The following is a 25,993-nucleotide window of genomic DNA, read 5'->3' as shown; positions in this document are numbered from 1 at the left end:
GCCTCGAAGATGGCTGCCTCAGATCTTGATTCAAGGCTTTCCTCTTTCCTGGCTCGCTTTGATCTCTTGGAATTCAACAGTCTTCCTGCCAGCCACTTTCATGTTTTTGGGTCTTCTTATGACAGCTTCCTGCGCTTCTCTGTTCCTGTGGAAGGCCAGTCGCTGCTAGAGAGCCTGCTCAAGAGTCACGGGGATTTTACCAGTGGCTTCAGGGGAGGCATTTTTCTAGGCAATATTTTGATGGAGTTGCTGTGTGCTGTGTTGATTTCCCTAAGGAATTCCTCTGTAGATTCCTTGTCTGAAGAAAAGCTTCTGGAGTGGAGAGGGGTGGTGCAGGACCTTCTAGAGGCCAAGTTCAATTTGTCTTTTCTGCTGGATCACTTGCGTCTGCTGGCTCATATGCTGTTTCAGAGGCAATCATTCAAGAGTATAGATACTGAGATAGCTGCTGCTGAGGAAGCTTTGGCTCATGCTCACAAGGTTTTACAAGACTTGAAGGTCAAGCGGCAGAGGATCCTTTCTACTTTGGCTGTGCCTGTTATTTCTCCGGATGCCTCCCTGTTGGCCGGCCTCATTCCTTAGCCTTTTTTTTTTAGATTTATATGAACAATTTGGGGTTGTATAAGTTTTTTTTTTGAACATTGCTATGCTCTTTGCTTTCTCTTTTGTGTTTCAAAACTGCTTCTTATTTCTTAGTATGTGAATCTGCCCTTTTCCTTGGATATATATATTGCCTTTACTTTCTTGTGACTCTTTTCTTTCCTGAGTCCTGGACCATGGTTTCCACAGGCTTCACTGTAAGTTCTGGTCCAGGTACCTGGTAATTTATTGTGCAAGTACTGAACTGGGTACACCGGTATCCTTCTCTATCTATGTTTTTTTTTTTGAGATACGGTCCCAGTTCATGAACTTTGACAGGTTCCCCTTTTGCCAAGTGCTAGGCTAGGTATCCTAGATATTTTACTTTTATTCTGTGATCCTAGACCTATGCACTTGGGACTATTTGTGGGATATTTGAAATTATTTGTGAGGTGGATCCTGGGCCATATGTAAAAGGGTATTACATATTCTCCCTTTTTTTTTTTTGACTCAAGTATCCTTCCTTAAATTTATCCACATTCGGTCTTTGCAGTATTTAAAGAAAAACTTAAATGTTGAAGAAACAGGAATTTCATTAAAACATGGTCATCATTTTTTTTTTTAAGGAACAAAGAAAAAGTCTTTTGGTGCAGCATTGACCACAAAGTGTCAATCTATCACATGTTCCTGAACAAAATTATCTTAGACCAGAATTCTTGATAAAAGCTGAAAAATAAAAAGACAAAAATAAAAAAGAACTTAGCAGATAGTGAAGCTGGTGAAAGGACCCTGAGGTACTAGGATCCCCTTGTCCTTATGCATAGTATTGCTTCAGCCATTTCCCGTTTATGGGCTCTGTCAGGACTGTTCCATCTGCTTTGGCAAGGTAATAATATCCACTTTCATGAGCTGCATTGATGATGTACGGTCCTTCCCATTTTGGGGTGAACTTGGAAGGCCCTGGCAGGTTCCTCCTCACGTGCTCCGCCATCCTTAGCACTAATTGCCCTTTGGTGAACACTCTTGGGCGTACTGCTTGTGCATATGCTCTGGTCATTCTTTGCTGGTATCTTTGGCTCATTTTCTTGGCCAGTTCTCTTTCTTCTTCTACTCCTTCCAGATCTACTAGCCTCTTTTCATTGCTTGCGTCCTCACTTTCTCCCTGATTTTCCTCGAGAACTACCCTTGGTGTAGGAATGATTAACTCCACAGGGCTGATGGCTTCTGTTCCATAAACCAGGGAGAATGGGGAGAATCCTGTGGCTGTCTTTACAGAGCTCCTACATGCCCAAAGCACATCTGCCAGATGGTCACTCCATTTTCCTCCATACTCGTGCTTCATTTTCTTAAGGATTTTTAATATTACCCTATTAGTAGCTTCAGCTTGGCCGTTTCCTTGTGGGTAGTATGGGGTAGATCTTCCATGCTTGATGTGGTATGCTTCAGTTAATCCCTTCACATCTTTGTTTATGAATGGGGTTCCATTGTCGCTGATCAATCTTCTGGGGATCCCGAACCTTGTAATGATGTGGTCTCGAATGAAATTTGCTACAGCTGCTCCAGTAGCTTTTTTCAAAGGGATGGCCTCTACCCATTTTTTAAAGTACTCCATGGCTGCCAGGATCCATATATAACCATTGGATGGAGGATTTATGGGCCCTATGAGATCGAGCCCCCAAGTATGAAAAGGTCATGGCGTCGTTATATCCTGTTGGACATTTGGGTGAGTGTGAATTGCATCTCCTAGGACTTGGCAAGCATGACATGTTTTGACCAGCTCCTCAGAGTCTCTTTTCATCGTTGGCCAATAATATCCCAACAACAGTAACTGCTTGTACAGCCTTCTCTTCCCTGGGTGACTTCCGCAATCTCCAGAGTGCACCTCTCTGACTACTTTTCTAGCTTCCTTTGGTCCCAGGCACTTGAGGGGATCCCCATGGTATCCTTTTTTGAACAAAATGTCGTTCTGCAAGAAATACCTGCACGCTAGTTTTTTGAGCTTGTGGGCCAGTTCCTTGTCGGTTGGCAGGATCCCCCGAGCCAGGTATCCTATGAAAGGAACCCGCCAATTTTCTGCAATAAACACCGCGTAGCTTTCTTCTTTATCGATTGCCAAACGACATTCCTTGCATTTCCCCTGTATGATTGCTGCTTCCTTGTTCATATCTGGCCAGTAATACCCCATGCGTTGCATCCTTCTGTATAGGCTGACTTTTTCTGCAACTCCACATGCTTGGGCGTGTAATTCTTCTAGTTTCAACTTTCCTTCCTTCTCGATGATACATCTGGACAGTATTCCTCCTGGCAGTCTGCTATACAATTCTCCTTCTATCTGAGTGTAATCCATTAGTTCTTTGATGTTCCCTCTAGGGCTCGCCTCTTTCATCCTTTCTTTGACTTCGTCCCTCCAGTCCCACTGTTTGGATTCCCCGGGGTACATCCCTTGGAGGATCCTTACAATAGAATGTTCTTGCCTTCCTATTTTTATCAGCGTATCCCTCCCATTAAATGGTATTTGGGATCCCAGGGTGGCGAGAGCATCTGCAAACTTGTTTTCACTTCTTTGAGTGTATCCTATGCTGAAGGTTTGAAATTCCATCTCCAGCCTTTGTGCCCAAGTCCTGTAGGCTGCTAAGCTTTGTTCCCGTAATGCAAAGTCACCTTTCACTTGGGAGACTACAAGATTAGAATCTCCCAGCACTCTCATATGTTTCACTCCTATGCTGAGTGCTATAGTCAACCCAGTTAAGTATGCCTCATACTCAGCTGCATTATTAGAGCATGAGAAATCAAGCTTGAAAGACAGGGGCATGATATCCCCATTTTCACAGCTTAGTACAATTCCTACCCCATTTGAAGTTGCTGTAGCTGACCCGTCAAACCTCATGGTCCATTTCTTCCCTGGGATCTCCATCACTGCTACCTTACCAGGGATTTCTTCGCTCAGTGGGCCTTCTTCCTTTCCTGGGAATTGAGCTAGCAAATCTGCTATGGCTTGGCTTTTGATAGCCTTGGGAGTTCTTATACCTATATCATATTGTGAGAGCAACACTAGCCATTGTGCTATTCTTCCCGTGAGAAGGGGCTGGTGCAGAAGTGCTTTTATGGGGTGAGACTTGGTTACCAAGAGGATTTGGTGAGCTGAGAAGTACCTCTTCAACCTTTGGGATGCATAAACGATTACTAGGCAGGCTTTCTCTATTCTAGGGTACCTGGTTTCGGTATCCTTGAGTGTTCTGCTTACATAATATATGGGCTGCTCATTTCCTTGGTCATCTTCTTGTGCCAGCAAAGCTCCTATTGCCTGAGAGTTTGATGCTAAGTATAGCAACAGAGGTCGCCCACGTACTGGTGCCTGGAGGGTGGGCAGATGGTTCATAATGCCCTGAATTCTTTGAAAAGCTTCCTGCTGTTCTGTTCCCCAGGTAAATTCATTTCCCTTTTTCAATAGTTTGGATAGGCCTGCTGTAGCTGAGGCTAAACCAGGCACAAACCTCCTGATATAGGAGACCCTTCCCAGGAAGCTTTTGAGTTCCCTAACAATAGTTGGTCTTCTCATCGTGGCAATAGCTGTGGCCTTGGCTGGGTCCACGCTTATGCCTTTGTGATGTACCAGGAACCCAAAGAACTTTCCAGCAGACACTCCAAAGGCGCACTTCATGGGGTTCATACGTAACTTGTATTTCCTGCATCTTTCAAAGACTTGCTCAAGTACTTGGAAATGTCCTGTTCTGGTTTTTGACTTGACCACAATATCGTCTACATAATCTTCCATCTCCTCATGCATCATGTCGTGGAAAATGGCTGTCATGGTCCGTTGATACGTAGCCCCCGCATTTTTGAGGCCAAAGGGCATTACAGTGTAGTAGAAGTTCCCAATCGGAGTTCTGAATGCCGTCTTCTCTGCATCTTTGGCTGCCATGCGGATTTGGTTGTATCCACTGTACCCATCCATAAACGAGAACATTGAGTTTCCTGCAGCTGAATCTACAAGGAGGTCGATATTGGGTAAGGGGAACTCATCTTTAGGACATGCCTTGTTCAGGTTGCGAAAGTCTACACAGCAGCGGATTTGACCATTTTTCTTCTTCACAGGTACAATGTTGGAAAGCCATTTTGGGTGTTGGATGGGTTTGATAAAACCAGCTGGTAGTAATTTCTTGACCTCTTGGACTATTTGAGCTTCTACTTCAGTGTGGAAGACCCTGGCTGGTTGGACTACTGGCCTCATCCCTGGGTCTACATTAAGAGAATGGACTACCAACTCCGGGTCTAGACCAGGCATCTCATCATAGGTCCATGCAAACACATCTCTGTATTTTTGAAGTAAGGTTACCAGTTGTTATCTTTCTTGAGCCACCAATTGACTGCTAATGAAAACAGGTCTTCGGGATCCTGGTTCTGTTCCCAGGTCTACTTCCTTTAGTTCTTCCTCAGGCTGGATCTGGGCCTCCTTAACTAGTTCTTCTGGGATTTCTTCTTGGGCCATCATGCAGCTTGGTGGTCCGGGACCTTCCTGCACAATGCATTCGGGTCCCGCGCACCTTCACAAACGATAAATTAGCCTTCCCCCAGGTTCCCGCACCACCACACATTCTCGGGATCCTGAAGAGCTGGGCTCCCTCTTTTATCTTTTTCTTTCTAAAAGGTTTCTCAGGTCACGGGTGCCCCTTCCTCCTCCTTCTTCTTCTAGGATAGGTGCCCCCGAGGTCCCTGGGGTGGGGTTCTCATCATCTGGCTCCAACTCATCATAAAACATCGTTTCTGCAAAGTTCACTTCTCCCTAGCTGAAAGGATTATGATTGGCAGGGATCCTTATGGGCCTCCCATTCAGTCTCCCTTTAATGCATTGATGGAATTTGGATGGAATAAGGCGATGTTTATGAAGCCACAGGCGTCCCAGCAGCACGTGATAAGAAACTTCTGCATTAATCACATGAAACCTTGTCAAAGCTACTATTAGCCCTACCCTTAAGGCTAGCTACACGTATCCTTCTGTTGATTCTACCGATCCTCCAAATCCTGTTATTTCCATGGGGGCCCCCAGGATCCTTCTGTCAACTAAACCAACAGCTTCCAGGGTACTTAAGGCAATGAGGTTGAGTGATGCCCCCGTATCCACCAGTGCTCTTCTGACTTGAACACCGTTTATGGTGGCCATGAGATAAAGGGGTCTTCGGTGGTCTGGGTGCTCAATCTCCATGTCTTCATCAGTGAAGGTTATTGCATTGGTTGTTTCCAGGAAAGCTCGACTAGCGTGTGACTCAGCTGTGAAGCATTCCATTCCTGAATCTGCTGCTATGCTCATGAGAGACTCTGTGGCCACCCTTCTTGCTTCTGGTCCGAATCCTAATTGATTGAATAGTGACCTGAACTTAGGATTCTTCTGGAGGGTTCTGACTGTGCTCGGGTGGAAGGATCCTTCAGATTCTCCTGCTTCTGCCGGGTTCCCGTGTATTACTACTGCTACCACCCCTTTTCCTTTGCGGTTAGGCAAGGGGTTCCTCTGCACTTCTGGCTCCTTCTGAGTGAGTTCCAAGGTTCCTTCTCTCAACTTTTTGTGGAAGAGTCTGCGAAGGGTCCAGCAGTCCTTAGTGGAGTGCTTCACATAATTATGGATTCTGCAAAATAGAGGATTCTTCCTTTCTTCTTCGGTTGGTGGCCTGGACACAGTGAATGGCCTGACAACCCCATCTCCAATCCATTTGTCTAGGACATGGCTTAACTCCTCAGTTGTGCATGGGATCACCGGTGGTTCCTCGAGCACCTTCCCATCTGGCCTCTTCCTTTTCTCTCCTGCTGATGCTGTCATAGCTTAGGACGCTGGCAGCCTTTTTGTTCTCATGGTTTGCGCCGTCCTTCTGGTTCTCTGTAGCAGGTTAGCAAACTGTGTGATACATAAATTTTCAAGGTTGAGCCTGTAATCAAAAAGCATGTTGGCTATACAGGTTTCCACGAGCTCCTTTTCTTCATGGTCTCCATAGCAGTCTAGGGACACATCTTCGAATCTTTTAATAAATTGAACAGGATCTTCTCCAGGTCTCTGCCTCACCATTTGCAGGTTCTGGAAAGTGATTTTGTCTTCACCAGGGTAATATTTGGCGCAGAATTTTTCCATCATCTCATCCCAGGTCTTGATGGACCCGGGTCTCAGCGTGGTGTACCAAGTGTATGCCCTATCCACTAAGGATTTGGCAAATTCCCTTAGACATAACTTTTTGTCTCCTGCATAGGGGCCCATAGTGTGGACAAACCTGCTCACATGTTCCACGGCACTTCCATTCCTCCCATCGAAAGGATGAAACTTTGGGGGTTCGTATCCCTTAGGATATGGTTTGCCAAGAAGTTCTGGAGGGAACGGGGGATCCCGAGAGAATTGCTTGGGGATCCCTGAGAGTTTTTCCCTTTCTTGCTCCAGGAGGGCATTGACGTCTGCCAGTGTCAAGTACTGAGGGTTGGCTCTTCCTCCCACTGCTGACCCTCCTTCTGGCTGTGTCCCATCTTGGTGGCCAGTAGGGGGAATATTGTCTCTGATTTCCTGTGTCCTGCCTTCTTTGAGAAGACGAACTTCTTGCTCCAGATCCTTTAACATTGTTGTCATCCTGGCCATTAGGTCTGGTTTCTGCCTTGCGTGTCTTTGTTCCGACACAACCTCTTGTTCTACCAAGGGTATCCCACCTCCTTGCCTGGAGACTTCCTCGTTTTCTCCTACAGGCTCAGAGGTCGTAGGTGGCACATTAGCTCCCTTGCTGTTTCTTTGTCTTGGAGGCATTCTCTGTGAAGGGATTGTTTCTTCCTTCTTCTTTGCCCAGTCCCCAGCGGAGTCGCCAAAATGTGAGAGTGTCTTTTTCGGGATACTCAGGCCCAAGGATCCCGAGCCTAAACGAAAGGGGAAGGATTTGGTGGACCGGGCCTTGACTCACCGCAGCTAACAAGCTGTTTAAGAATCAAGTGAATGCAGAGAATACTCCTGACAACATACAGAAAAAAATGACAAACAAGGATATCGAAGAGTGCCAAAAATTAACAACGTAAGTTCAGAAAGAAAGAAAAACAGGATTAGCAAGATGATAAAAAAAGAGTGCTGTGGGGATCCTGGGAATTATGAAATAGTATTTCATTAAGACATTATCTGTTTGATTACAGAAAGCTCACTAGGATGTGATACAAGGTCCAATCAAGCTCAAAAATTGCAGCCTTGAATGGCTATTTCAGCCTTCAAAACTTGCGAAGTTTGATTCTCGTTGAATCCAAGTATGTGCCATAGTGGCCTTTACAGGATATCGGGAAGCAGTATTTGTTTTCCCTTAGTATTTTCTTTCTGCACAGATTTTTCTGATAGTTTTTTCCTAGAGAATTTCTTCTTTCTTGTGTTTCTTTCTTTTTTTCTTGCTGCCTTCTTCACAACCCATCCCCTCCTTTTATAGTGGAGTTTTCTGGGCGTTTCGGGGAACCGTTGGTTCCCCTGTTTTGTTATTTTGCAAACAGAGCATGCTCTGTCTCCATCGCCTCGGTAAGTCCCTTTTCCGTTTTCTCTCATTCTTTCCTTCTCTTGGTTCTGATTCCTTCGAAAGTTTTTGGTTGGCCATCCTCTTTGGGACGTGCTAAGGTATGCCCTTCTTGGCATCCCCATTTCTGGCGTCTTCCTCTTTTTCCTTTCTTTCCTTTTTGGGCGGAATCCTGTTCTGCCATTTTTGAAAGTCATTTGTTACCATTCTTCTTCCCTGTCCTGGTTCCCCGAGGTCCTTTTCTGTCTGTGCCATTGAGAGGTCGCTCGCGTCTTTTATTTCTTGTTTTTCTTCTTCTGTCTTCTTTCTATTGATTTGTCCCAGTCTTCCTTTTTATTTGTGCTTGAAGGGATCTGCGCTTTATTGAGGATCCTTGTTTCTTTACACTCTGCCGTGGTTTCTTTTTTGGACGCTTCTTTCTTTTCTGGGCTCCAGGATCCTCTGGGCCTTCCTTTTACTCCCCCATGAGTCATCCGTATCTATTGCTTTGGGCTTGGCCTGAATTTTTTCTTTTGGGCTTGACTTGTTCTTCTGTTTTGGGCTTATTTTATTATGGCCCTTTCATTTTCAGACCTCAACAGAGTGTTTTTTTCTTTAGCACACAGGCCCAAGGATCCTGGGCCAAATAGTTGTGTTTTGGTGGACTAGGCTTGGTTCACCGCAGCTAAATGGGGGCTGATTACGAACCAAGTTGTGCGCAAGTCACATAAATCTCCTCAAGGCAAAAATGCGATTCCTCCCCGGGCGTACTGTCGTGGGATCCCGGGACGTACTGTCGTGGGATCCCGGGGCCTATTAGGCCTGTAAGAACCCAGAATCTCTGGTTCTGTGCACTATACAATCTTTCTCCATGCTTGTTATGCAATGAAGTTTTGTCCTTTCCTTTTACCTCTATAGGTCCTACACAAGAACAACTATACAATGCGCATATCTTCAAATAATTGTTAGTTTCTTAGATTAGGATATATATATATTAATACATATACATATATGTAAATGAATTTCATAAGAATGATTCAGCCACGAGGATCTTGGCCCCAATTCTCACAGACTTATACTTTTGCACAAGACTTGTGGGATTTGGAACTCAAGTCTGAGTGGCTTTGCTTGGGTAGGGACTCAGCTTTACAAGCAAGAATATATATGTATTGAGCAGCAAGAAGCAGTAAAAAAATATTCAAAGTAATTGTTAGAAATTCTCAAATCAATATGAGATATTTCATTATTTTTCTTGATTGTGGATTACAAGTGTGCTCACTAAGACGTGATACAAGGTTCAAATAAGCTCAAAAATTACAGACTTTGATGGCTATTCAAGCCTCTAAGACTTGCAAAGTTTGAATCCTTTTGAATCCAAGTATGTGCTATAGTGGCTGTTTCTGGGATACCGGGAGACATTCTTCTGTTTTTCTTAAATTTTACAGAGTTCTAATGACTCTGTTTTGATATTCTTCCTACTGAAAATCCTCCCCCCTTTCAACATGGGTTTTCTCTTCCTTTTATAGCGTGTTTTCTAGGGCTTTGAGGTACTAGTGATTTTTCTCTTTTGCCCCTCAGAGCTCGTGCTATGTCATTTTCTTAGGAGCTGGTCTCTTCCCTTTTTTCTCATGGTTTTCATCTTTTAATACTGTTTCTCTAAAAGTCACTTGCTGACTTTCCATTCCGGAGCGTCCTAGCCTTCAATCTCTCTTCCTTCAAGATTTCTCACTTTTCAGACTCAGCTGCGGTTGTATTTTCTTGTTGTCGTTATTCCCAAATAGTTGGAATCTTTTACTGCTGGGTTGAAAGTTCTCTTCCAATTGCTTCTACGTATGATTTTCTCATTCTTGGTTCCTTGTGGTACAACTCCTTTGTTCATGAATGTTTGCTTTATACTTTCTGATTCTTTGCTGCACCACTGGGTACTTAAGAAGGACATCTCTGTTCTTCCTTTCTTGTATTTTGTGGTACCTCTGTTGAGCTGTTTCAATCCCACAGTAACTGTGCTGCATTACCTGAGGATCCCGGGCCTCTGGCAGCCTCTGGGTATCCCGGCCCAGTTCTTTCACTGGATTTTGCGGGACTTTTTGATGACCTTTTTGCTGTAAATCTGAACATAAATTGGGCCTTAATGTTGATTCTTCTTGCTGCTTGAATTGGGCCTTCTTTATTTTTCATGGAATTGGTTTTTTGTGAAATTTTGGCCTTCAACAAAAAGTAATTAAGAAAAATAGAAAAAGTAGACTTTTATACTGAAATAGACATGAATTTTTAAGTGAGGCGATGCAAATGGTTGTAGACTTGTAGCCAAACTCAACATTTTGAAAGTTTGGGGTTTAATTTATTATTTTTAAAAGTTTAGTTGTTCATCATTTACAACCCAAAAATATAGGGTTTATTCTTTAAAGTGAAAATATTCCAAATGATATAATATCTATGGTAAAGATAGAAATCTAAAGATTCTCAAAAAAGATAGAAATCTAAAGATCAGTCAATCTGAGTGAGACAGAGAGAGAGAGAGAGCTATATTAATGAAAGCGCTTTAGCAGGGAACGTCCATGATCCATGTTCCTCCCTCTCTCTCTCTCTCTCTCCATTGAAAAGAATCCTAGTACTACAGTCTGCAGCACGTGAAACTGTCGAATTCCTAGTAGCATTTTGCTAAGTACTTAAAAAAGAAAAAAAATACATCTTCTTCAGCAACTACTATTACAGAAGTACTTTACGAATCTCTCAATTCTGCTGACTTCACACTCTGTCTCTGTATCTGTCTCTCTCGCCTTTGTGGGGGAGGCCATATCTGTTGCTGCTTCATATGCATAACAAATGTGTTCAGATCTTCTCTCACAAATCACAACACTGGTAAGCCTCTTTTCATTCATCATTGTATAAGGTTTTCTAAATTGTTTTTAATTTTGATTAGTTTTTTTCTTTCTGGGTATGTTGAATCTCTAAAGAATTTTCAAGTTTTGGAAATGACAAGTTGGGTTTTTTATGAGAGTTTGGAAGTCTTCAGTCTTCACTACTTGTTTGATGAAATGTTTAGATAGCACAATTCAAGTATCTGATTTGATGGCAAGCACATTTGGGCAAATAACTAAGATTTAGTGTTCATTCAGAAGGATTGAAAATTAGGAGCACAGGATAGTTAGAACATGGACTTGTAGGAAGAATATTTGACTGAATAAGATTTTTCTAAATTGTTTTAAATTTGATTAGTATTTTTTCTTTCTTTTTGGGTATGTTAAATCTCTTAAGAGTTTTTTGGTTTTGGAAATGACAAGTTGGGTTTTTTATGAGAGTTTGGAATTCTTCACTACATTTTTGATGAAATGGTTAGCTAGCACAAGCCAAGCATCTGATTAAATGGCAAGCACATTTGGGCAAGTAAATAAAATCTAGTGTTCATTCAGAAAGGTTGAAAAATTAGGACCACAGGAATACAGGATAGGTAGAAGATGGACTTGTAGGAAGAATACATGAGTGAATGAAGCTGTAGACGAGGGGGAGGCCTGTCTACCCACCCCTAGGGCAGGTTTTGAATTGCTGTGAGTGTGATTGGTTTGTTGATTGATTGAGGAGTGAGGATTTGGTGTGGTTTGCGACAATGTAATCAGAATTTAATATGTGTCAATTTAGCGCAGTTTGAAGTGGCATTCAGTTCAAAAAATAGTTTGATTTTAATTTTGTTCAAATGTATTTGAAATAATTTTTTGTTTTAGTTGCTGAGTGAGGATTTTTTCTTTAAAAAAATTTAATTTAAAAAAGTGCATATGAAAATATCTACAATTGAGTTCTGATTAGCAATGATGCTTTGCTGTTAGGTTTTCTTTGCTGAATTTTTTGAGTGGTCGTGTGATTGATTGAGGAGTGAGTTTTTGGTTGCGAAAATAGTTATTGGAATTTAATATGAGTTAATTAAGGCAGTAAGAATTGAAATTCAGCTTAACAATGGTTTGATTTTAACTTTGTGCAAATGATTCAGAAATCGTTGTTCGTTTTAGTTGCTGAGGATTTATTTATTTATTTATTTTTATGTTTATCTTTGAAAATAACAATGATGCTATTGCTAAGTGTTATAATACATTTAGTAGCGCAAAAAGTGGCTATTGGTGTAATTAGCTTTTGGAATATCCATTATATCAGGTCCTTGGTAGTCACTAGGTTATATGTTTTGAGTTAGAGCCTTTTTGAGGCTCAGGATATAGGATCTGTAATTCTGTATCTATTACTTAGTAGAAATAGCAGCTCGATATTGTTAAGCTTATGAAGGATGATATATAGAAGTTCTGTTGAGGTATAAAGATGACTTCCTTTGTATATCTATGTATTATAGATACTTAAAAATTATGATATATTGCTTTGAGAAATTCTCTGTATATTATTTTCCCCACCCTTAATGATTCTGATGTATTGATTCTTTTCAGTTCAATGCAGATAAGAGCCCATTTCAGCAGACTTATGCTGCTCAGGTACTGCATCTATGTTTCATGTAGGCAACCACATTATCTACTTGCACTATAGGTATCATCTTTGTATTGTTTGCCTCTGTACGTTTTATTTACACTGAATTTAAGTTATAAGGTGTAGAAAAATTGAATATATTCATGCTTAGGTTGTGAATTCTTACATATTCAAATTATCCTGGAGTATGATACCATAACCTCCCCAGAACTGTAGCTCATAGTGTGATATTGTGCAGTTCCTCAAACAACCCCCCCCACCCAAAAAAAAAAAAAAGGAGATATAAGCAGACAACAATTAAAATAGGAAAAATACTGAAAATACATGCACCACACCTAAAGATTTTTTATGGTAACCTCTATTGTATTTAAGAAGTAGTCGTTATCATACTTTTCCTAGCTGACCTCCTCCTACTACTATTTAGTTTGGTCAAATCAGTTTCTGGAAGACTGGGGTCAACCAGTCAGCCCTTCTTGTCATTTGTTTCTTTATTTTATTCAGTATGCTGTGGTAACTTAGGTAATATGTTTCATAGTCTTGCTGGCTTGACATGTTTTGGGTTATTACTGTGGGTAGGAGGATACGATACATGATGGAATAGATACTTTATTTGACTATGATGATTTGCTTTCTAGTGAACCTCATACATGTGGGTGTTTTCAGTGATTCCTTTACATGACACTAACAGAGATTGAAAGCTTCAGTCATCTTCTCTGTTGGGATTGATCATGATCATTAGTTATTTGTTTTTAAAAATCTGTGACTTGATAGGTAATCACAGAAGTTTAATAAGATACATCTAAAAGTCTCCTCTTTTGCCAAATTGTGAACTTGATATCTTGTAAAATACCCAAATCCAAAGATCAATATAGAAATCTATCTTTTTCACTATTATATTGTATTTAATAGTGGGTAAACATCTTAGCATACCGAATCAAATAAAGAAACTATAATGAGTATACACACACACACACAAAAAACCCTGACCTCTTAAAAGTGTTTGATTTTTATACAAACACTATTTTTAAGGTGTTGTACCACACAAACAATTTTTTCTTTACATGTCAGAAGACACGAACAAGGACAATTACTATTATTTTGATATGTTTTGATTAAACGACATCTTCATTTTGATCATAGCTATCACTGTTATGAATTTTTATGAAGCACAAGAGAATTATATAAAATGTTATGTTATTTTTAAACTTTGCATGACTAAGTTATTATCACATTTTGTCCATTTATTATTGTTTCAAATTTTCTTTACAAAAAATTTTAGAAATTGAAAAACTTTGAGTAATTTTTTTTGAAAAGAAGATAGTAACTTGATATATTGGGAAATGTTGTGCATTAAATGTGCTGCATGAATTGTTGAACAGGGCTTGTTTTTCATTTTTTGTAGTTGAATCTTAGTAAATGTAATTGCAGGAGGCACTCAAGCAAGTTCAAGTAGTGAATTTAACTAAATTTGCTTGCACATGTAATGATTGGAAAACTTTGTGCATCTAATGTTCAGTGTCTAATGTTCAATGAATATTAGCAACATTGATTTATTGTGTGTTGAGTGTGCTTTTGCTAAGTAAAGAAATGTTAAAAGACTCTTATTTCATGAGAAAGAGCAGAGGGACCTAATTATATTATTCTTTTGTGGGGTGTGGGGAGATGGTCGGATGGGAGTGGCGGTGAGGGTTGTACATTTTTCTTGGAATAGGAAGTCCTTGGTCAGGGTTGTACATTTGTTGATTTTGAAACTTTTCAATGTTGATCTAGATATATCCCATAAATATAATTTTCCATTGTTTAATTTCTTATGTGGTAGCTGCTTCACTATACTGCCAGGTTAATGATCAATGTTATAGTTTACTTAAGAAAAAAAAAGATCATTGTTATAGTATAGTTGAAACTAGGTGTCAGGGCCTTTTACTTTGTCTGCATAACCTTTTTGATAAGTAAGTTTCTGCATAACCTTTTTTTTTCCTTAAATTTTTATATGCAAGCAGTTTTACTCATGATGCTATTATCACTTTTGACACTGTTAGCTATTGCTTGACTTAGATTTTGCTTCATATATATCAAGGTTGAGCAATATATATCAAGGTTGAACAAATTTCTTCATTGAATAACTTATCATATATTCTTATGGCATTTGATTTCAATCCCATTTATGCTCTTCTCCCTAGTATTTCTGGTGGAATCCATATTTATAAGTGGATGCCTCTATGACCGTCTCCAATTTAGCAGATCTCTTGCACACACGCTGATTGATGACTCTTAACTGAGAAACGCAAAATCATGTACCCATCTATTGGTGATAGAAATTATCATCATCAGATATTTGGGATCAATGTTATATGTATTTATGGCCATCTATTAGCATGAGATAAATGGGCTTTTTACAATCAAAAGATTTGCTTCGGATTTTCATTTAGAGATCACCTACTGTTATAAGTAGTGGGTTTCTCTAATGCATATTTTCCATTTCCTGATATCCAGTAAAACAATTTTATGTAGAGTTTTGGCTCTTTGTGAGTAGTTTTCTGTCTATATTGCTTTGCAAGTTGGTCATTTTTTGCTCTTTTGTTAATTTGCTCCTGTTGACTAGTATGAGCTATATTTATTTAATTTTCTTCTAATATGTGATAGGCATGAAGCTGTTGTCTTTTCTGGAACCATTTGGTAGTGGATAATGAGCTGCTTTTTAGACATGCTCATTTGAAAACTATTGACAGAGTAAGTATCTAGAAAAAACTAAAGGTGAAGTACGAGGATGATGACATTTCCAAAGCGTTACTTGATTGTCATTTTAACCTTCATCAGCACATCTGTTTGCTACATAGAACGTGTAGGCTTCTCTATTGCATATACAATTGCTGCCGATGCTGCTAGGGTAAACCAATCAACTAAAGGAACTATACTTGCTACATTCTATTGTGGATATGCCTGTTCTCAGGTGCCTGGTGGATGGGCAGCTCAGAGAATTGGTGGAAGAAAGGTCCTCCTTATTTCTTTTGTGTTATGGTCATTGACTTGTGCATTAGTACCACTAGACCCCAATCAAGTCACAGTTTTAGTGATTGCCCGCTTACTTGTTGGTGTGGCACAAGGCTTCATCTTCCCCTCCATCCACACAGTTCTAGCACAGTGGGTGCCACCCCATGAAAGATCCAGATCTGTTTCTCTAACAATGTCTGGGATGTACCTTGGTGCAGCTGCAGGAATGCTTTTCCTTCCAAGCTTAGTAAAGTATAGAGGACCCCAATCAGTATTTCTTGCTGAGGCGGCATTAGGTGCCATGTGGTGCATGCTTTGGTTCAACTATGCTAGTGACCCTCCTTGGTCTGAACATCCAAAAGCCACTGCTGCTGGTTTTGGTGAATCTTTGTTGCCAGTTAAAGGAAACCAGAAAGTGAAAGTGGAGAATGGAGGAATTTCTGGCAGAACTGCCAACATACCATGGAAAAAAATTGTACTCAGCTTGCCAGTTTGGGCAATTGTGGTAAATAATTTCACCTTCCATTATGGTTTGTATGTGTTGATGAACTGGCTGCCAACATACTTTGAGAAAGGACTGCAGCTTAGCCTTCAGGAGATGGGATCATCTAAAATGATGCCTTATTTTAACATGTTTATATTTTCAAATATTGGCGGGGTGGTTGCTGACCACTTAATCACCAAGAGAATCTTGTCGGTGACTGGAGTCAGGAAGTTGTTGAACACTGTAGGGTTCTTAGTTGCTTCTCTTGCATTGATAGCACTTCCTATCTTCAGAACTTCCAGTGGGGCAGTGTTTTGTTCTTCTGTGGCTCTTGGTTTCTTGGCACTAGGAAGAGCTGGGTTTGCAGTGAACCACATGGATATTGCTCCGAGATATGCAGGGATTGTTATGGGAGTCTCTAATACTGCCGGTACCTTTGCTGGCATTATTGGAGTTCATCTCACTGGTTGTCTTCTTGAAACTGCGAAAACTTCTGATTCAGATCTTTCAAGTCCAGATAGCTGGAGATTAGTGTTTTACATACCAGGGTATCTATGCATATTTAGTAGTTTGGTGTTTTTATTGTTTTCCACAGGGGAGAGAATTTTTGACTGAGTTAATCTTGTTCCATGTCAAGATAAAATCTCACCGGTACTTTGTTACGGTCAAGATTCAATTTACAAATATCTGCTGATGAGCCCTACAAATATCATGGGAGTTCGAAAATCAGCCTCTCCAATAAATTGGTTGTAAGGTTGCTTACCACGACTTCTCTCAAACCCTTACAAAAGTGGGAGCTTTGTGCACTAGGTATGACCTTTGTTGATGAGTGTTATGAGGGTTGCCCAGCATATAATTCTTTTCCAGGAAGGGTGTAAGATGTCCAGCAGTCCATAAAAGAATTTAAATGGTAGTGTAGCCATAGGATAGAAAGATATTGAAAAATATTCTTTAATGTTCCAAATGTAAAGAATCTGTAACTTATTTGCTTGTTTTTTCAATCGCTACGCCATAATCGAGCAGGTTTTCATTTGGCTCATGAAACATTGCATCTTCATGACATGTTCAGGAATCAGGTGTAATTTATTGACTGCACAGAAAATAAGGTATCAGATCTATGTGACTAGGGGTGTTCACCAAACCGCACAAACAACAAAAATCACACAAAAATCGTCAGTAAAATAGCATAACTGCACCACACCGCATGGTGCAGTGCGGTTTGCAGTTTTATAATAAGAAAACCGCATAAACCGCACCCTTTCTATAGATTAATATATTTAATTATTTTTAATATTATATATATTAATAATAATTTAATAACCCTAATTTTCCAAAAAAAAAAAAAATGATAACCCTAGCAAGTGTTGATTAAGAAAGTCAACCCAAAATAAAGAAAAATTAGTTTAATAGTTTAAAACTTGTACCAAATTAAAGAGAAAAATTAGTTTTGGGTTGGGTAGAAAAAACCCAAAATTTGAAATATATACCACTTTCAAATCATTCAAATCGCATCTTATATATCGCACCGAATATGTGACTACAAAAATGAGGTGTGGTGCGGTTATGGTTTTGGCTAAACTTTAAACCGCACCACACCACACCGCACATGTGACCGTAAAAATAAGGTGCGGTGCAGTTATGGTTTTAGTTAAACCGTACCGCAAAGTGCGGTGCTAAAAATGACCCAAAACCGCACTGCATCGCACCGCGAACACCCCTGTTTGTGACTGTATTTCAAGGAGAGTTATGCTAGGACCACAAAAAATGACACAATTTTGTGCCACAACTCGTTACATGGCGAATTGTGACTGGTGAAGGAGTGTTTGTGGACTATGTGGGGACACACCTTCCCCAATTACAACTTGCCACATAGCAAGTTATAACACAAGATTGTGTCATTTTTGGTAGTCTCAGCATTTTCCATTTCCAGACTTCCATATACCTTTTACCTTACTAGTTTCTAGAAGTTCGACCAAATTTAGTAGCAATTTCACTTACTCTAAAAATATGGTTGAGTAGGTTAGTCAGTCACCTCATCAAAAAAAGAAAAGAAAAAGTTAGTCAGACACTAGATCTGATCAATTGAGGTTTACAAGGAAAGAAGAGATTTAATTATCAAAGAATCTTGCCTATATTCAAGTTATTCCATATATTACTTGATTGGCAAACAATAGCCTAAAAGAATTCTTGATGCTTTGGGTAAGCAAATCAAAAGTAGGTTCATAGTACTATAGTAGAACGAGAAAGTATTTGGTATTAAATAATAATGGTATCAAAATTTAATAAGTGAGAGAAAAATTTACAAAAAAAAAAAGAAAAAAAAAATTATCCATTAACAACGGCTAGACATGTGTTAGTAAATAGTTAATTTTTGCACATATATTTTTTATTTATTGAATTTTGACACGGATAATGTAGTATCTTTTGATAAAAAATATTTTTTCCTAGTAGAACACCTAATTAGAGGCATCATTCAATCCAATATGAAGAAAGTTCTACATCTCGCAAAATTAATTCTCATTGAACTTAACGTGTTTTCAAAAAAAGCTTGAGATGTCATTTTTGATCACTTAAGCATAGGAAATTTCGAAGCCATCACCACATGGGTGCCCTATCATCAAATTTTCCCTGTTTTGCAAGCATCGAATTTTTAAGATTTAAACCATTTCTTCAATAAAGATAAAGAAAAAAGAAGAAAAAAAAAAGGAGCCGTGCTCGAGTTAGAGTTAAATTCATATATGAACACTACAATTAGCCATTTGTCAAAGACTCAAAGTCAAGCTCAAAGAACTTTCTTGTTCTATATCTTTCATTTTAAGAATGTTCCGTGCCTTCATGATTATTAGTGACCTTTGCTCCTAAATCCTAATTCCATGACAAGACATCCAAATAACACTGGTTTTCAAACCTCACCCACCTTCTCTTTCTATTTGCCAAGCAAAAACAAAATGCCCCATATACAAAAATAAAATAAATATAAGCAGACAAAAAAGACACCCAAATATCCCACGGGATCTACTGCTTAAAAATTTTAGGACCACACCAATTTTCATAAATATATTTTAAAATATTTGAATTAAAAAAAAAAAGGCTAAATTGTAAATTAAGTTTGAGAGTATTTGAATTTTACTCTCTCAAATTTTATTTCGTTTGTAGTTTTTGTAGCCTAAAAAATTTAAAATGACATGGCATAAAAAAATGAGCATCATTTGATTTGATGAACTAAATACGCGTGGCAAGCTTATGTAACATTTAACAAAAAATATGAATGGAGAGATTGCTGAGGCAAATGAAATAGAACTTTAAAGTAGTAAAATTCAAATTCTGAAACTTCATGGTATAAAATTCAAATACTCTCAAACTTTAAGAGTATTAAAAAAAATGGTAAACCTATATAAAGTAACAAATTAATAAATAACCAATCACAATTGATCTCTTAAAATAAATGTAAGAATAATTCCCTACTACTAGAACTAGAAGTAGAACATTTATTAAAGTTAGAAGTGTTAGGGTGCACGGCTGCACCTAGAGTCCAGCCCACATGATATTAGCTTGGTTTACAAGCTTGGTTTAATGAGCTTGGTTTACAAGCTTCTATTTCAAGTGGGAATAAGAAAACGTGACCACAAGCTTGAAGACTCCTCATTCTAATAGCTGGCTTGCATGAATAAAACTCCTTTTACAAATTGAACTAGGAGTGTAGGCGGTCGGAGCTTTGTTAATATAAATTTCACTGAAGAGTGAAACACAATTTTGAAACTAATTGAAAAAAAAAAAAAAAAAAAAAAGATTAGGACATTGTGCAACATTGAAAGAAAAAAGAAATTGTGATTTTTCTAAAATCTTGCTATCGAGTTTTGTAATAAGGTTGTATTTGTTCCTAAAGATATTGTATTTTCTCAATTTATTGTGAATTCAAATTTTGAGTACAACTTAAATGTTGTAATCTTTATTTTATTAGAGTGAACTGATTGGATTTCCTCAGTTTTTTCCCTTATATTAGAGAGTTTTATACGTCTTTTTTCAATGTTTTTGTTAGTTGATTTTTTTACCGCTTCCATACCTCTCTTTTTTTTTTTTTTTTTTTGCTTGCTTGAGACTTATCCCACCAAGAAGATATTGTTCTCAAAAGAAAAAAGAAAAGATATAGAAGAAATTGGAACAGTCTTGTCACTCTCTTACAGGGCCCAAACAATAGGTTCAGACAACTGGGTTCTTGAGCTGCCAACTAGCGTGCTTGCATGGACAGCCTATCCTAATTCGCTTTACAGTACCTCAATCAAATAAGATAAGCACAAAACAATGTCTTATATAAATTAATAAATAAAAAATACACTGTCCAATAAACAACAAAATCTAATCATAAATTCGATGACAGAAAAGATAATCATAAATTTCAATAAACAACAAAATCTAATCATAAATTTGATGACAGAAAAGACTTTATCGTAGTATTAAATTTCAATTTGTGTTTAGATTCCCCACACCCACCCCAATTATCCACCAATCAATAATCCACACACTTTTCCAAAGAATCTTAGCCGCCCATCCCTTCTCCCTGTACAAACCCCACTCGAAAGAATACAACAAAAACAGACTATACATCTTTTGACCCTTCAACCCTCGACAAACGTGGCATGCAAACAACAACAATTCCTTCCCAAGACGGCGTTTACATATTGGTAACAAGTAAAAATAAATAAACAAATAAATACACTGTTGCTCGTGAAGTTGACCCATTAATGAAATTTCATGCTTGAATGAAGTTTTAATACTCAAGTTTTTGAAAGGAAAATTATTAATCCTTTATCGTTAATTTTCGCGCTTCTTTTTTAAAATTTTAAAAACTAATACGGGTAAAACTTTATGGAGTAACAGTGTATTTTGACGAGACGCAAATGTTGACGAGAAATAAATGTACGAAGGGTATTTTAGAGATTTGGTCAATGCAAGGACAGTGTCGGATAGCGTGCGCACCGTCTAGAGAGTGAAACCAAGCAATCGTCCTTAGGACAAATGGTGGGGACATAGCTGATCTCATCACAGCCGTCGGATCTATGCCGCTTAAAATCCAACAACGTGGCGAACATCGCAATGAAGAGAACGAGGTGGTTAATAGCGTACCTCTGTCCCACACACTGGTGGGCTCCAGCCCCGAACGCCAGGTAGTTCTTCTTATAAACCCGGTCCTCCTGTCTCTCCTCCGAAAACCGGTCCGGGTCGAACCGGTCCGGCTCGTTAAACCCTTGAAACGACGACTCGGACACAGACGGGAAAACAATGGTCCCCTTAGGAATCGTGTACGACTCGTTCAACGGGAAATCCTCCGCCGCTATGTGTGGGACCATAGGCGCCGGAGCTCTGTACCTCAGAACCTCACGCGCCACCGCGTGCGTGTACTTCATCTGCGCTAACTGTTCGCCGGTTATCAAAGAATCGGACTCCGGCAGCCATATCGACTCGACTTCTTCGCGCACTTTCGCCAAAACCTCCGGGTGCGAGTCGAGGAGAGTCACGGCCCAGAGGAGCGATGACGTGGAAGCGTCCTGCGCCGCGAAGAGAAAGTCGAATAGGTAGCTTCCGATTTCGACGTCGCTGGTGTTTGGCGGCGGCGCTGGCGCTGCGGCGGTTTCGCCGGATTCGGATAAAGCTGTTAACTCCTTCACAGTCTCTTGCATCCAGAAATCGATCAAGCACGTGGGTTCTTTCCCTTTCTTCATGTTCTCTTTGCTCTGTTGCACACAGACAGACAGTGTTTTGACTAAACGGTCGACGCCGAGCCTCGCGTTTCGAAACGCCGTACCGGGAAAATCGAAGGGCAGCTTCATGAGGCCAACATTGAAGAAGTTGTAATCGGCGTTAAACCTCTCGCGTGCCTCTGGAGCCAGATAAGGCCCAACAAACACAGTCTGCGAAGTTTCGAGATTCATATCACGAGCCAGAAATCTAAGCGGAATCGCTTTTCCCGAAGAAAGGCGATCCCATTTTTGTAGATGGTAGAGAATAGTAATCTGCTGGAGTGAAGTATAGGTGGAGAGAGCTTTGGGAGTGAAGTTGGGAACGATCCGACGGCGGAGATCTTTGTGATCTTGTCCCATCATGTATATGAGGTTGTGTTCGCCAAAGAGCTTTTTGCCGAAAGGGTGGCCCACAAGGTGAAAAGCATCGGGGCGCACATTGGAGAAGATCTTGTGGGAGAGCTCAGAGTCACGGATGAAGAGAATGAATCTGCCGACGATGTAGTTGGCGGAGAAACCAGCTGGGGATGACTTGGCGAGGGATGATTGGTGGTCCCAGAACCTTGTAGGGTGACGGACCAATGAGATTGCGTTGCCAAGAAATGGAAACACTAGAACTGGACCTGGGATGTTTTTTCTCTTCTTCAAGTAAGAGATCTGTTCGAAGAAAAGGAGGAAGACAACGAGGGTGAAGAGATATGGGGCTAGAAAGGTGAAAGCGGTTGTTGACAAGTTGATGGAATTCATGTTTTTTTTGTTGTTTGTTGTTTGTTTTTAATGTTGGTTTTGTATCTTATAAAGAAGGGTTTGTGTATTTTATGGTATGTGTGTATGAGTTTGTTTGTATAAAGATACGTGGACAAGTAGCGGCGTGCCTTTAGGTAGTAAAAAAGAAGAAGGAGAAGGGTCAAATGATGGTGTGAAATGGAGAAGGAAACAAAAATATGTAGATTCGTACTGAGGTGGCGATGGATGGTACAGGCAGCATTAATTACTTTTCTGCAGGTACTTTGTTGTTTGACTGTACTGTCTGCACAAATAAGATTCAAAGAAAGAGAGAGCTCAGGAGAGAGAGACGGCAGAGATAGGTGAAGCGAGAGAGAGAGAGAGGTCGGTGATGGTGATGATGGATTGATGGATTTAGATATCCAACAGGAAAAGCCAGGAGAGTGACGGGGTCGCTTTCGGACAAGCATTACTTATAGCCGTAGTAGTTTAGTACAACTTGAATTCTCTACCCCTTTTTTTTTTTTATCTTAATTTTTTAGGGTTTGGTTAATGTATTATTTATTTTAAAAGATATTAGAAAATTTGTTAAAAACAATTAGTTACTTTTTTATTTTCTCTAGTATCTTAAAATAGTTTTGCTAATATATATTTTTAAGAAAAACTCAATTTTCCAAGTTGTGTTCTTCTCCATCCTTACAAATTTCTTTCTATCTATTTTTAAATCCAAAACTCCGCAAATTTACTGGGTTGGCAATCCTAGACAGGCAAGTGGACTCGAAAGAGTGGATGGCAGGCTTTTTTCTGATCATCTAGATTATGGGACGAGTTAATCCTAATTAAGGCGAATCTTGAATAATTTTGATACAAAAGAAATTGTGAATTTCTTCAACAATAAGCCAAATTAGTTGTATTTTTACTATTTTACACTACAATACAATAAAATATCAATTTTAAGAGCATTTATATCCGATCTTGTAAAATTTTTTTGTTTATTTTAACATAAAACCTTATATTTTCTATGTTACATACTCATTTTTCACACTACATTATATTAAATTATCAATTTTTTTTAATTTCTTAATTGTTTCTCTTTCTTCGTATACAACAATCATGGACTACTCTATTTTTTTATTCTAGTTAGGGGTGTTCGCAATGCAGTGCGGTGCGATTTTGGACCATTTTTAGCACTGCATTTTGCAGTGCGGTTTAGTTAAAACCATAACTGCACCACACCTTATTTTTACAGTCACATGTGCAGTGCGGTGCGGTGTGTTTTAAAGTTTAGCCAAAATCATAACCACACCGCACCTCATTTTTGCAGTCAGATGTGTAGTGCGGTGTATAAGATATGATTTAAACAGTTTGAAGTCGGTATATTTTTCAAATTTTGAGCCTTTCCTACCTAGTCCAAAACTAATTTTTCCCTTTGTTTTGGGTCAAGTTTTAAACTAATGAGTTAGTTTTTCTTTATTTTTGGGTTGATTTTCCTAGTCAACACTTATTAGGGTTAACAAACAATTTTTGTTTGAAAACTAGGGTTATTAAACTATTAATAATATGTTTAATATTAAAAATAAATAAATATATTATTATATAGAGAAAGTGTGGTGCAGTGCGGTATGCTATTTTGCAAGCGGTTTTGATGCGGTTTTTATGGTTTGGTGAACATTCTTAATTCTAGTGATACTTAAACAAAGAATAAAAAACTAAATGTAAAGTGAATATTGTCAGTGTAAATTTACATAGTTATTATAAAATTTTGTAAATTTACACATTTTTAGTTTGACTGATGTAGGTGATTTTAGGGCTGAATGTGTAAAATTGATATATTTTTCTATTTTACATTGACTAATGCAAATGTTCCAAAGGAGAAGGAAAAATATATTTGGTATCAAATTATACAATGTCAACGATATTAAAATTCAACAAGTGAGAGATATGTCGTTAAAAAATTATATTTTTCTATTTTACATTGACTAATGCAAATGTTCCAAAGGAGAAGGAAAAATATATTTGGTATCAAATTATACAATGTCAACGATATTAAAATTCAACAAGTGAGAGATATGTCGTTAAAAAATTACCACCCTAATTAATAACAAATTAAATGAAATACACAAGTTAGTTGGTAGTTATTTTTATACATATATTTTATTTATTGAAATTTGATACAGATTATTCATATAATTTTGATTTAAAAAATACTTTTTACTAGTGAAGAAGCGAGGTAATCTATCTAATCAATCACAGAGTCAACCCTCCCCTTGATGTTTATTTTTTATTTATTTTTATTTTTAAATACTTGTTTTAGCTTCTGATGCAAGACCATCCACTGAACTAATCTCGTCGTAAAGCAAGAGTTTCCTATTGAACTTTTCTCCTCAACTTCTAGTAATTAAAAAAGTTTATATTATATATATATTTTTTGTTTTTTTTTTTTAAAGTTTTTAATAAGTACAATGAGGGAGACCGTTTGGTGTGTGTTAAACTACTTTGTTTTTCAATGGAAGAATATTTCTGTGCAAGTGCAATGGAAGTTTGCTCTGCTCTTGGATTTACTTACTGTCTATAGGTTATCAAAAAAATTACTTATTGTATATACAAGATAATACCGATTGATATGTGTACGTCACGTAATCTACATGTTAATTATGTCAACTTCTTTTGGTTGATGACATATTGGATTATGAGAGCCCTTGAGAGACAGTTTTTATTCCTCTTCTCTTTACGAAAGGGTTATTCTAACTTAAAAGTGAGACGTGGGTTAAAACTTAAACTGTTAATGTTTATTTATCATTTAGTTAAATTAAAATTGAATTAAAAAAAAAAAAAAAAACATTCCAAGCAGTACTTGCTGCTTCCCAGACGGCAATATATTTTATTATTTGAAGGTGGTAGTTGGATCCAAGTATCAAACCAGAAGTTCATAACTCTATCATCACCCACAGACTTTGCTACCATCATGCTAGGAAGCACAGTCAATTTATTTAGAGTGTTGTATTTGTGTTAATATTGTACTAATATTATATAGGTGTCGTACTGATCATTTTATGTTATTATATATATTTTTTAAAATTGCCCTTGTTGTGTCGTACTCGTACCGTGCTTCTTGGTCATTCTGTTGATTTACTGGGTTTTATATTTTTTTTCCCTCTTCTACTTATTATATTAATAAAATAAAATAAAATAAAATAAAAACTTGCTACACAAGTAACTTTTGTGTTTTAAAATTTTATAATGCACAAAACTGTAGTTGTTTTCCAATTACCTCTCTCTTTAAGTGACTTGAGGCTTGAGCCCTCTACGTAGAATATAGAAGTGCATTTCACAATTGACCTTGCTTGTTTTCTTTACCTTTTTCCAGCTTTCGTTCTTTCCCCTTCTTTTTATTTATTTATTTATTTTATTATTATTTTTTTTAATTTTAAGATGAATGATTTGTCTTATATGTATTCACAATCTGATCCAGATGTGAGCGTATGTGATAGCGCATTTTATTTTTTAAATAAAAGGAAACAAAA

The 25,993-nt window shown here is 38.5% G+C and overlaps 2 protein-coding genes across 7 annotated transcripts; one reads left to right on the top strand and one right to left on the bottom strand.

Annotated features, from left to right (window-relative positions):
* Nucleotides 1-10,521: 10,521 nt before the first annotated feature.
* On the top strand, nt 10,522-17,049 carry LOC126726502 (probable anion transporter 5). Of its 6 annotated transcripts, none has more exons than XM_050431768.1 (3): nt 10,522-10,928; nt 12,504-12,538; nt 15,174-17,049. In XM_050431768.1, exon 3 carries the CDS (start codon nt 15,298-15,300, stop codon nt 16,618-16,620), a length of 1,323 nt encoding a protein of 440 aa, XP_050287725.1. In that variant the 5' UTR covers nt 10,522-10,928; nt 12,504-12,538; nt 15,174-15,297; the 3' UTR covers nt 16,621-17,049. The 6 variants fall into 6 exon arrangements, with proteins under 6 accessions (XP_050287725.1, XP_050287728.1, XP_050287726.1 ...); XM_050431771.1 differs by having other exon boundaries at nt 12,504-12,558; XM_050431769.1 differs by having other exon boundaries at nt 12,504-12,590.
* A 3,253-nt stretch (nt 17,050-20,302) lies between these two features.
* LOC126726500 (cytochrome P450 710A1-like) lies at nt 20,303-22,927 on the bottom strand. Its single transcript, XM_050431764.1, has one exon. It carries the CDS (start codon nt 22,488-22,490, stop codon nt 20,949-20,951), a length of 1,542 nt encoding a protein of 513 aa, XP_050287721.1. The 5' UTR covers nt 22,491-22,927; the 3' UTR covers nt 20,303-20,948.
* Between the last annotated feature and the right edge of the window lie 3,066 nt (nt 22,928-25,993).

This window comes from Quercus robur, chromosome 5 (assembly GCF_932294415.1).
Source record: "Quercus robur chromosome 5, dhQueRobu3.1, whole genome shotgun sequence".
NCBI classification, from domain to species: Eukaryota; Viridiplantae; Streptophyta; class Magnoliopsida; order Fagales; family Fagaceae; genus Quercus; species Quercus robur.
The sequence above is the reverse complement of the archived record's forward strand: the minus strand, read 5'-3'. Positions and strand labels throughout refer to the sequence as shown.

Bases quoted from the DNA above. Each gene is read 5' to 3' on its own strand.
- LOC126726500 (XM_050431764.1), bottom strand. From the start codon at position 22,490: ATGAATTCCATCAACTTGTCAACAACCGCTTTCACCTTTCTAGCCCCA.
- LOC126726502 (XM_050431768.1), top strand. From the start codon at position 15,298: ATGATGACATTTCCAAAGCGTTACTTGATTGTCATTTTAACCTTCATC.